Source organism: Ursus americanus, chromosome 31, assembly GCF_024610735.1.
Source record: "Ursus americanus isolate L20-20 chromosome 31, mUrsAme1.1.p, whole genome shotgun sequence".
Lineage (NCBI taxonomy): Eukaryota > Metazoa > Chordata > Mammalia > Carnivora > Ursidae > Ursus > Ursus americanus.
The window spans coordinates 36,736,498-36,749,284 of record NC_142157.1 but is presented as its reverse complement, the minus strand read 5'-3'; the positions used below and the strand labels follow the sequence as shown (position 1 = coordinate 36,749,284).

The 12,787-nt window shown below is 46.2% G+C and overlaps 1 protein-coding gene across 11 annotated transcripts in view; it reads left to right on the top strand.

The window, feature by feature from the left end:
* The window catches only part of ZMYND11 (zinc finger MYND-type containing 11), a 124,239-nt gene that overhangs the window by 42,075 nt on the left and 69,377 nt on the right, over positions 1 to 12,787 (top strand). For all 11 annotated transcript variants that reach the window (XM_045812933.2, XM_045812930.2, XM_045812929.2 and 8 more), the window contains exon 2: positions 1,822 to 1,956. In XM_045812933.2, coding sequence (XP_045668889.1) covers positions 1,841 to 1,956 — 116 coding nt within the window. In that variant the 5' untranslated portion in view covers positions 1,822 to 1,840. The remainder of the gene's footprint in view (positions 1 to 1,821; positions 1,957 to 12,787) is intronic.

Below are 12,787 nucleotides of genomic sequence, written 5' to 3'. Positions count from 1 at the left end.
GGTGCGCGGACTCCCCCAGCAGGCATTTGGATGGCATTGTCCTGTCTGCCCTTGCAGTTAGCGGTTCAGGTTATGTCAGACTTCCTGTGCCGGCCTTACGCTATTTTCTGGCAGGGACTACACAGTTCTTACATTTTAAAATACTTTATTGTATCTATATCTGTGCCTTACACACAATAGACACCTGTTGTCTTTCAGAACGTAAGTATGGTTGAGATTTTTTTTGTGGGAGTATCTGCAGAACCTGACTACTTGTAGTACCGCAGTTTACCATTAGATGTCACTCTGTGACGTACTTGACATTCTTGCCCCACCTTCCCTCCCTCAGTGCAGCTAGGTTCAGGAAGGCGGCTCTCAGCAGGTGCGCTCACGCTGAGAAGTTTCTGTACGTTTGAAAGTGGTTTCTTTCCGAACACACATTCGTAGATTGTAATTGTAACTGTTACTATCTTTTAGTTCTGTGTCTAAGTCTGTACTGAACCCAGCTGATTTTCCTTTAATTTTCTTTAGAATTTGGATGCTGGCTTTATGTTTTGGTTATTCTCTCTTTGGGGCAAAGTGCAACTATTACAAGTTAGTGGTGGGAAGAAAGAGGTCATTCAGGAATACCCTAGAATGTGCTCACAATTCTTCTGTTCATAATGCATCTCTGAAAGGTACCTGCTCCAGGAGGCCGGCTGACCCCAGACTTGTGGGAGGGCTCTAAATGAGCTTTGATGGCGGCAGCTGGTTTCATTGGGGTTTGTCAGAGAAGGAGGGAGAACTGACTTGTCTGTGAAGAGAAATGTAGAAGCAGAGAAAGCAGACTTGTAGGCTCCGCCAGACGCTCATGGAACCCGGGAAGGTGTCAAGAATGACTTTTCCTTCACTCATTCTCTTCCCTTGAAAGATAGGACAGGTCAGGTCAGGAGGTTTGGTGTTCACCGAATGCCCGAGGGCCTGCCCACACTACCCTGTGTGATTGAGGGATCCGCGCCCCAGTGTGCGAGCGTGTTCCTGGCGGCCCAGTGCCTCTGTGCCCAGCTGGGAGTGCCAGTGTGCAAGGAGCCTCGCCTGCTGCACCACCGCCTGTCCGATACCAGAAGGCAGCCCAGATCCCCCCTAGACTTGACACAGCCGGTGGCCATTCCCCTCACTTCGCTCAGAATATTGAAATTTGAAGGAAGTAGCGATATTGGTTCTGAGTAATATAATGAACAACTGCCCCAACCCAAGCATGTGAACGTTTCTGATGGTATGGGTCGACCCACGTCGTCCTCTGGGACACCAGCTCCCAGCCTTTCATGCCTCGGTCAGAAATAACTATCTTATAGTTTCTGATTATGGTTTTATTTGAAAAGAAAAAGAATGTTGTTTCCATTTGTCAGTATGTCTACATAAAATTGAAATTTTAAAACTATGAGTATAATTAAGAGCCAAAGAATTAGGACATTTGAATTCCATGTATACTGATCTGTCAAGTTATAGTTACACACAATGTAATATCAAAAAGTGAAATTTTATGTTCTGTTTTTGCTTTGGAATGACATTGAAATGTACGTGTTTTTTGATATGTTACAAATAGGGTGACCACTTGTCCTTCTTGGGAAGACCTTTTTAATTGGCCTTCAAATGTCATTCTTTATGAAGTAACAAAGTGAATGACAGTTTTAACAAAGTAATTGGTAACGTAGATGGTAGAAAATGAAGTTTGTTGTACCATATCCTACGTCAGTGTACCCACCAGTAGTCAGGAGGTGCTGAGTCTGTTACTTACATTGATGGTAGTTCGTCTTGTAATCCGTGCTTTCTTCCCCCTTATGTTCTTGTGTTTTCCTACAGTTACAGAAGTGAACAGGTCATGGCACGTCTAACAAAAAGGCGACAGGCGGATACAAAAGCTATCCAGCATCTTTGGGCAGCCATTGAGATTATACGGAACCAGAAGCAAATTGCCAACATTGACCGTATTACAAAGTAAGTAAATTTAAGCAAAAATACCCTTGTAAAGTTTCCTATAAAATTTGGGGGAAAAAAGGTCCAGAAAGAACTTATGTATTATGCTCATCAACACACTACAAAGTAGCAGTCACCTTTAGCCTTGGATACACTTGTTAGAAAAACAGCAGAGACACAGAGACAGGGAACTTACCACAAATACCAGAGAAGTAAAATACCAGGATGTACTATTTGTAACAGCTTTTTAACAACAGACATTTTTTAACTGTTGGGAACAAATCTTTAAGGCTTTTTATTAAAAAGGCTTTGCTTCTGTGTGCACTGTGTAAAACTGGAGTGTTGTTCATTGTTCACTGTGACTACAGGACAAGAGGAAACACGCTCTTCTCCGGCCCGCACCCACTAACCAGGACATCCTGACCATTTCATTCTGTGTTTTGGAAGTTATATTAAATCATCAATTCAAAAAAAGTGTTTTTTTTCCCCCTAGTTTCCATTGCTGTTTATTTTGGTAGACCCAGATTCAGGGTAGGAAACAATCAGACCAGTCTATCATGTTATATGCTAATTATAAGGCAGTCTTCAAAGAGAACGTGATTTTATTTGTTTCTCTGAGTATTCTTAAGGGAATAAAGCTGAATTCATCTTTTTTTTAAATGTTTGAATGATATTTCCTGGTAATTTGGACAGAATTTCTTTCTTTATTCTTTGCACAGATTCCTTAGATTTGAGATATGATGCATGTAAAAATGGGGAATGAATGATTTATCAGCCCCTTTAGAGGGCTCGTAATAATAATGTTCCTTATTAAAAAGTAACAGAATTGAGCACATTCTGTTAAAGATTGTAAAGGTTGCTCACGAGGGGAGGGACCAGAGAGAGAGAAAGGGTGTTGCTGTGTGTAGCTCTGCATCGGTATTTACCCTTCGAGCCCTTGAAGTCACCGTGTACACGTCCTAGCGCCTGCAGGTCAGGAGAAGAAAAAATAGGTAACAGGGAAAATAAGAATAAAACAAAGAGTACATAATAAGTCAAATTAGGATGTTTTTATAAAAAGCAAGTAATTTGATGGTATGTTACAAAGCACAAGTTATGGTGAGGTGGTATTGCGGTGGTATGTATAAAAACATTTCTTCGCAACCTCAAGAATAAAAAGCCGTAAGTATTTTTCTATGGCTGGGGTTTTCTTTAAAAAACCATGGTTTATGTGTATTAAAATAATTTACAGAAGACTGTGGAAATCAGATGCTGCTCTTTGGATTTAATGTTTAAACTTAGGTCACTGACTGGGCTCTTGCAAGTGTCTCTCCCTCCCCAGCGTCCTTCTCCGAGAGCTGTGGAGGCACTCTCCCCGCCCAGGGCGCACAGCCTGGCTGTGAGGGTCGCCGTTAGTTCGTGGCCGTGTTGGGTGCGGGCATGCCCCGCAGGAGTGCACACGCATGCCCATCTTGCATCCTGTCCTCAGGCTGCCAAGGCTGGCTTTTCTCCGTGCGCGAGGGTCCGTAGATTTAAGGTGTATAGGAAGAAAGGCATTCACCTACCAGAAAGTCCATGTCTTATCAGTGCCGTCTAAAGATGGAAAGAAACTAAGAAATCCGAGGGTAAGTGTTGTCAGGAGTGGCGGCCGGTGTGTCTTCCCCCGTCTGAGCCCCACTCCTTCCAGCTGGCCTGTGCTCGAGTGTCCGGGCTGCACTGGTGCCCTTGTCACACCCCGGCCGGAGCACGTAGGGAGGAGCCCTGCCCCGTGACGGGGAGTCAGGGGTCTCGTTTGTATTCTCAATTGGCGAATACTATTGAAGTCTTCGATTAACTTTAAATCAAGATGCTATGCTCATTTACAGCCGAGCACATGTCGCACACGTGTGACGTGTCTGACGGCTGTGGTGGAGTCGTGGTAGAGCAGGCACGTGTGGTTGTGAAGACTCCTTCTCTCCTGTGTCTGGTCAGAATGAAAGCCACGCAGCTTCCCGCACACCCGCACACGTTTGGGCTCTCGGTCGTGTTGGGAAGCCGGCAGACCCTCAACGCTGGAGTTAACTTCCGTGTAGTGTTCTCGTTCTGCTTGTGTTTGCTTCTCTTCGAAAAAATGTCTTTGAGGTCACCTTCAGTCTAAAGGTTGCCATTCATCCTTGTGGTTTTCCTTTGCAGTTTACTTACTGAAGAAACTGGTTCATTTGCTCTGTGGTTTCCCCTAATCTGGCTCTGGCTGGTCCCATCTTGTGTCTTTGTTCTCTGCATTTCGTGAAGTGCATAGGTGCTCTGGAGGCTTGGGTGGGGCGAGACCCTTCACAGGTTGGGAGGCCGTGATGCGGGCTTCTCGTGTGGTCAGATTGGTAGCATTGATGTGTCTTGGCTAGTGCCAGTAATTCATTAAGGATTGCAAAATGGTGGCAATCTAATTTCATCTCCCTGTGTTAAACTGGAAAACGTCGGTGAGGACACACACTTGGCCATCGCATGCTGTTGGGCCATCCTGTGGTGTGTTCGTGCCCAAAGGTAGAGTAACAGACTCTTTTCCTTTTTTGCCAGTTTTTAAAATCGCATCCGCTTGTGGTAACTAATTAGTTTTCTTAAGTGTCGTTTGGAATTCATGCATCTCAGTACTTTTTATATACTTCAACCCATTTCTGGCAAAATCCTTATTTATGCTCAGATTTTTCTGTCTGTCATGGGTTGGAGCCTCTCCGTGTGGACCCTGAAGTGGCTTTCTGCTCCCTCCCCCCACAGGAGTTCTCAGGCTCACCTCTTCTGCGCCCCGCCCCAGACCTGGAGCCTCTGACTGCTCCAAGGGGCTCTGGTTTCTGTCCCGTAGAAATTATGTCTCAGAAGCATGTCTGGCCCTCCCTGTGCTCGCTGCAGCTTGCTTGGTCTTTCCAGGCCTTCTCGTGGGCAGAGGTAGTAAATATAATTGTAAGAGAAAAAACACGTGATGAATACTTACATTTTTGATAGAATTTGTGGCTACTGGGTTTTTTGTAACCGTTCTACCAAAAATCTTTATTTCCTTTCTTGCACAGGAAGGAGGTCATGAATCGTCGTTACTCCTTTGTTGCATCCAACGTTATGTACCCAGCAATCGGAGAGTCCCACCACCAACACTGTGACCAGTAATGTGTTTCCTGGGAACGGTGTAGACTGTTACCCTGTTCTTGAACAGTTGCACTGATGGTAACCGGCCAGAGGTGACCGCAGTTGCCTGGGGCACTTTCTCGCTCACACTGAACGTTGGTTTCCCTCGGCAGTATGTGTGTATCTCACGGTCACCACCAGCCCTCTCTCGGTGTCCAGAGTTCATTCTCTGTCGGTTTCTTTTTTATATGCTTTCCCCCCAGTTTTACTAAGATATAATTGACATCCAGTACTGTGTTTCTGAGGTGTACAACATCGTGACTTTGAACCTGTTGCAGAACGGTCACCTCAGTGTGTTCAGGCAGCACCTGTCCCCTTACATGGTCACACACTTTTGTTTCTTGTCGTGAGAACTTTTGAGACCTCCTCTGTTAGCACCGTTCAAATACACAGTCTGTTGTTACTAACGGTAGTCAGCATGCCGTCCCTGACGTGCCCGGGACTGGTGTCTCTTACAGCTGGAAGTTTTTCCCTTTTGCTCACTGCTGGCCACCACCACCAGTCTGTTCTCTGTTTCTGTGCTTGGTCTTTGTCGATACCACATGTGGGATGAAACGGCTTGTCGTTTTCTGTCTGACTTACTGTCCTTAGCACAGTGCCCTCGGGATCCATCCACATTGTCACAGAACGATAGGATTTCCTTTCTTATGGCTGAATCATTCCCTTGTATATACCCCACGTCATCTTCACGCACTCCTCTGTCGATGGGCATGTGGGCTGTTCCCATGCCGTGGCTACGGTGAATAGTGCTGCTGTGGACGTGGTGGGGCGTAGACAGCTTTTTGAGGTAGTGATTTCATTTCTTTCGGATAAATACCCAGTGTCCAGTGGGATTGCTGGATCGTGTGGTATTTCTGTTCTAGTTTTTGAGTGGCCTCGGTGCTGATTTCCACAGTGGCTGCACCATCTAAGACATTCTTAATCAGGACTTCGTGGGAGCTGATCTTCAAGTTCTTACTGGGTCGTCACCGCTGGTTGCAGCCTTTTCAGCACATCAGTTTGACTGGATATAAAACCCTTAACTTATTTTCTTTCCTTGGGGTTTTTATATGTTCCCCATGCCGGCTTAAAGAGCTGCTTGTGGTCGCCATGCAGCCTAGGAAGGAGGCCTGCGTGTTTTTTACCAGTTTCTTTTAAGTGTCTGCCTCTGTTTTTAAAAACAGAGCTTTGTTCTGTTCAAGAAGTATAACTAACGGGGGCGCCTGGGTGGCTCAGTCGTTAAGCGTCTGCCTTCGGCTCAGGTCAGGATCCTGGATCCCTGGGATCGAGCCCCACATCAGGCTCCTCCGGTGGGAGCCTGCTTCTTCGTCTCCCACCCGCCCTGCTGGTGTCTCTCTCTCTCTCTCTCTGTCAAATAAATAAATAAAATCTCTCTCTCTGTCAAATAAATAAATAAAATCTTAAAAAAAAAAGTCTAACAGAAACTTCTTTAACAGGTTTTGTTATTTGGGGTGGAAAGTACTTTCGTCAAAGGAATCAGTCTGAAATCAAAGTACACGTATGGGATTAAGTTTGATTTTTTAAATTGATGGTTAAGCTATTCCTCTCATTTAAAGGTGCATGTTTATAAATTGGATTTGGGGATAATATAAAATTCCATAGTTCTCATTTAAGAGCTAAATAAACAGATAAATTTTGGTCTCTCAGTAAAAACATTTTACATTTTTAGAAACTGAAGTATGTTTTCTGTGATGCTTAATTATCATAAAATTGAAACCAACAAGTCATTTTATCATAAAACATTAAGTACAGTAGTCATTTGAGATGAAGGTGAGCACGGGCAAGAGTAGCTTCTCTTAGTTTAAAAGTCTGTAAGTGCTGAGTTATAAGTAGCACGTATGAGTTCATAAATTTTATGAAATTTGAATAGGTGTCATGAAATTAAAGCTTTGGAATACTTGATTGCTTAATATTTATGTAAAACAAATATTTAAAACAGTTTTATGCTTAAGATCATAATGTTAGCTCTTGTTTTACAGTTTTTAAGTCAAGGAGCAAAGATTAATAATCAGAGACAAGAGCACCTGGGAGGCTCAGTCGGTGAAGCGTCTGTCTTCGGCTCAGGTCATGATGTCGGGGTCCTGGGATCAAGTCCCACATCGGGCTCCCTGCTCAGTGGGGAGTCTGCTTCTCCCTCTCCCGCTGCTTGTGCTCTCTCTCTCTCTGTCAAGTCAATGAATACAATCTTTAAAAAAATATATGACAACAAAATCAGTAACAAATGAAATTTAAACTTTCAGTCCCTACAATTTCCAGTATTACTCATAATTCATTATCACGTCCTTTACGGTCACCCATACTTTAGTATTCTGTAAACTACGTCCCATCTGTCATTCTGTTTCGTCTTCAGCCCTCACCTATTCACATCTAACTTGGACAATTAGAAGGTGGCATTAGCGTTTCATAAAGTATTCTGAGTAAATGGTTCTAATGTAAATGCATCCCGCTGAAGCAAGTACGGACTTCGTGTGCGTCTCCGCCAGTATTACGGGCTAGTTCATGCCGTTACGAGAGGTCAGATGGCTTTTTGTGCCTCCTGGACAAAGCCAGTGACCCTGTCTGTGTTGCTGTCTCGGTACCTGTGACTGTGTTTCCAGAGGTGATGTGCTTGACTTGCATGATGAGGCTGACACAGGGCTGGAAGACTGTTCCCGTTCCAGTTAATGTTTCAGATCAGGGCATCAATTAATGACCTCTGTCGCTTCCTCTGGGGTCACACCCCAGATACAGCTGTGCCCTCTGAGCTCTTGTGACATGTTTGCAGTGACCGTGTCCTCCTGGAGCGCCGCCTGTTGCTGTGGACTGTGGTCCACGTGTGGCTGGCTTTTCAGGTGCACGAGGCACACTCCATCTCTGTGCTGACTTGTTGACAATTCACTTCATGAAACCTCTGGGAACTAAGAAGTTATCATTTTGCTTTGTCTCTGTGTCAGTTTCTTTTCTTTTTTGGCCGACAGCATAAAAATCAGCGTTTCCCAGACTTTCCAGACCCCCTGCTTGCAAGGGGCCATGCTGATCTGTCGTTGGTCTTGGTGCGCGTGCTGCTAGGGTGAGCCCTCTGTTGATCCCACGGCTGTACCGGGTTTGCTGAAGAGGACGGGGGTGGCCATTGCCCGCTCCTTCTTTGGAAATAAGTTATTCTGAAAAACTAGCAGTTAATATTCTGTACATGCAATCCTAAGAATCCTTCACACAATTACTAACTGCATACCCCTTTCAGTCCATGATGATTTCTTCTTCCTTACATTTCTTCTGTGGTAGCAGATTGTCAGGTACACTTTACCACTGTCCACACTGTTACTTTATTTTACATAATGACGGCCTTGGAGAAGAAGTCATGGATTCTGAGCAGCGTAATGTACAGCCCTACAGTGAGCTTCTCCAGTGTGCTAAATTCTTAGGGCACTCCTCTTGGCTTGGATGACCATCTAGCAGTTTTCATGTTTGACATTTCTCTGCAGTTCTGTGAAGGAAACATATGGACAAGGCACAGAAAGGTGTTAAACAACCATTTGAGAATAAATGAGTGCGATCGAGTAATAGGAGAGGCGTGGCGGACGGCCTGGGCCTGTGCCCCACGCGCTGCTCTGTACTGACCCGGCCGTAGTCGAGGGGTTGCTGGATGTCAGGAAGTTGTGGAAGGCCTGGATTGGTTGGGCCTAGGAGGGTGGGTGGGATGCAGGCCCAGGAGAGTCCAAGCAGAGGGATTGGAGGGATTTCAGGGAAAGGAGGTGAAGACGGAGAGGGCCAGACAGGGAGGACCTCTGAGCCAGGACTGAGAGTTTTATCTCAGAGGGCGAGACCAAATGTGTTTGGAATATGGAAGTAGTGAGAATAAAATACACTACTTGTCCCTCCCCAGAGGGCTAGAACGTTCCTTTCGGGGTCTGGAGTGGGCCTGCTCTGCCCTGTTCTGGCCCGGGTCTGAGCTCGCCTCGTTCCTCGTCTGCACTGGCAGCACGGTCCTCTCTGGGCTTCTGGCCGCCCGTGCTTGTAGTCTCTGTTGCTTCCAACCGTTGATATCAGAGATGTTTTTCCAAAACACCATCTTATCAAATGCGGCATGGCCGAAAGCTATCTCTACTGCTCGCGAAGCCCAGATTCCTGTGCCAAGGTATTACCATCTGAGCCTACCACTTCCCACCCAGTGTGCTGTGCTCTGGATGCCCCGGGCCCCCTGCAGGCCCCCGATCTGCGGTGGCCCACACTGCCTGTATTGCTGACTCCCCTGGACCGTCTGCCAGGCAGACTTCTCCTGAAGTCACGTCCCCAAGGAAGTCGTTCCTGACTCCTGCAAGTGAATGTAAGCCTCACACTTGATCAGTATTTTCACTGAGTATAGGTCTCTTTATATTGTTCTCAAGATGCTATTTTTTATTTCCCCATTGTGCACAAAGTGCGAATCCCGGAACAGGGCACTTGAGTGAGCCCTTCACATTAGACCCTGAGCGTCCTCCTTTTCATGCCCTGCGGCTCCCCGCTCACATTTCCATCTGGTGACACTGATCTCTTCGCGCTGAGCACGCGCTTATTTTGATTCTTTATTTTGTATTTTTCCTTCATTAATAGACAAAACCTACCCTTTTCAGATTCAGCCCAAATATTCTCTCCTGTGAGGTACTGATTCATTCCTCAGGATACCCAGTCCCATTACCCTTGCTTTTGCTCGGGTTGTGTCTGAAATTCACTTTATTAATTATTACAGTCTCTTCTTACTAAAAAATTTCTGCTTCCTTTGCTGATTGTCAGCCCCTGTGGGTAGGGCATACATCTTTCCTCTGTTTGCGTCTTAGTGTGAGGCATAGCTGGGACGAGGAGGTGAGGACAGGTTTCCTAAGAATAAGAAATACTCAGTTGCATTCATTGAAGACATAGTTTCAGGGAGGCTCAGAACTGAGAGTCGTGGTTATTCTGTGACAAGCCCTGTGCTGTGTAGAGTTTATATCCGTGAATTCTCCCAACTCCAAGAGGCCTGTTGTCATTCTCCTCACGTTGCTGAAGGTGATGGAGCTCAGGCAGGGAAGACCTTCCCTGAAGCCACAGAACGCAAATGTGAGTATAGATCTCTCTGATCGCCCACTGTTTCCTTTGGTGTTTAATGGACGTGTACCCTTGCATGTGTGGAAGACTTCAGGGCACTGTCCCGTACGTGTGCTTCCGTATCACCGAGTAACCGCAGCCCTGATGTGCAGACGAGCCTCGCTTCGTGGGCCAAGAAGATGAGGCTGTACGAGCCAGTCAGTTGTCCCCGGTTAAGTGTGGGGCGACCGACATCTTCAGAGTATATCCCAAATGTTTAAATAGATTACTCGGCGAAGGGTCTACAAAGGTGTTCTTTAGGGTTTGAAGTTTATTTTTGTTCAGTGAAATACCTTAAGGAATTTTTGTGTACCCATCTGTAAAACACCTAGCGGCAGATCATGGTCATTACTTTTTATTTTTTTATTGTGGCAAAGTACATAGCTTAACCATTCTTAAGTGTGGTTCAGTGGCATGACATACATCCACACCGCTGTGCAGCTGTCACCACCGTCCCTCCCTGAAACTCACTTCATCCTGTGACACTGAGTGCACCCAGTAATCACTGGGTCCCCACCCTCTTTGCCCCCGGCACCCCAGCCCCCTCTGCCCCTGGCCCCCGCTGTCCCGCTTCTCCTCTGTGGCGGTGATGACTGTATGTACCTCAGAGAACTAGAATCATATCATATCTGTCTTTTTGCACCTGACCGTCTCACTCGGCACGATGCCCACGAGGTTCACCCAGGTTGTGGCAAACGGAAGATGTCCTTTAAGGCTGGACGATGCCCGCCTCCCGGAATGTGCTGTACCCCGCATGTGGTTACCCACGTGCTCGTCCATGGATACTTGGGTTGCCCCCGTGCGTTTGCTGTCGTGGCTGATGCTGGTACGGACAGAGCTGTTGCCGACCCTGCTTTCAGTGGTTTGGGGTTTGCACCCACAAGTGGAGTGTGGGGTCATACGGCCGTTCTATTTTTAGTTTTGTGGAGGACCCTCCGTACTGGTCTCCACGGTGGCTGCACCGGCTTGCGTCCCACCGGCAGCGCAGATTCCCCTTTCTCCGCATCCCCGCCAACACCTGTTGTGTCCCGTCTTTCTGGGTCTAGCCGTCTGACAGGTGTGAGGCGGTACCTCGTTGTGGTTTTGATTTGCATTTCCCTGGTGCTCAGTGGCCTTGAGCATCTGCTCGTGGGCTTGTTGGCCATTCTTGCGTGTTTGGAGACGTGTCTGTTCAACTTCTTTGCCCGTTCCTGAGTCAGGCTGTTTGATAGTGTCAGAAGTTTTGTATATATTCTGGATAGCAGTTGCTTTCCAGATGTATGATTTACAAATATTTTCCTCAGTCTACTCTGTAGACAGTGTCTCCTGATGTTCAACATTTTAGAATTTTTATGAAGTCGACTTTATATTTTCTTTTGTTGCCTGTGCCTTTGGTCACATGCAAGAAATCGTTGCCAAATCCAGTGTCGTGAAGCTTTCGTCCCACGTTTTCTTCCAAGAGTTTTGTCGTTTTAGGCCTTACATTGAGGTCTTTGATTCATTTTGAGTTAATCGGGGGTCAGCCTCCTCCTTTGCATGTGGGGATGCGGTTTTCCCAGCTCAGTCTGTTGAAAAACTGTCGGTTCCCCATGGAGAGGTCTTGGCATCCTCGTCAAAAGTCCTTTCACTGTCTACGTGAGGGTTTCTTTCTGGGCTGTCTGTTTGCCTCCCCTCGTCGGTCTGTCTTTATGCCCCGTACCCCGTGGTTTGGTTACTGTAGTTTCGTGTAGTAGGTTTGAAATGAGGAAGTGTGGGACCTCCAGTTTCTTCTTGTCTTCAAGATTATTTTGGCTATTTGGGGTCCATTGAGATTCCACACGAATTTTAGGATGGGTTTCCTATATCTGAAGAACGTTTCATTGAGATTTCGGTAGGGATTGCACTGAATCCATAGATGGCATTGGGTCCTACTGACATTTTCACAGCATGACGTCCTCCAGCTCACCAACGAGGTGTGTTTCCATTTGTTTGTGTCTTGAATTCCTCTCAGTGTTTGGTAGTGTTCGTCGTGCAGACTTTCCCCTCCGTGGTTAAGTTAATTCCTACATATTTTATTCTTCTTTGAGCGATTTTAAACAGAATTGTTCTCATAGTTTTCCTTTTGAGATTGGTCATTGTTCCATTGCAGCTGATTTTATGACTTTTGTGTCCTGCTACGTTGCTGAGTTCATCTGTGAGTTATAGCAGCTTTTTTGTGGAGTCTTCAGAGTTTAATACATGCGAGATAATGATGTCTGCAGAGGTCATTTTACTTCTTGTCTTCCATTTGGTTGCTTCTTATCCTTTTGTTATCTAAATGGTCAGGCTAGGAGGTGCAGTACTGTTCTTACTAGAAGTAGTGGAAGTGGGCATCCTTGTCTTTTTTTTTTTTTTTTTTAAGATTTTATTTATTTATGTGACAGAGAGACAGCCAGCGAGAGAGGGAACACAGGCAGGGGGAGTGGGAGAGGAAGAAGCAGGCTCCCAGCGGAGGAGCCTGATGTGGGGCTTGATCCCAGGACCCTGGGATCACGCCCTGAGCCAAAGGCAGACGCTTAGCGATGGCGCCCTGGGCATCCTTGTGTTGTTCCGGACCGTAGAGGAAAAGCTCTCAGCTTGCACAGCTGACCGCGGTGACCCTCAGTGTGGTGAGGTGGTTTCCTCCGGTACCCAGCCTGTTGAG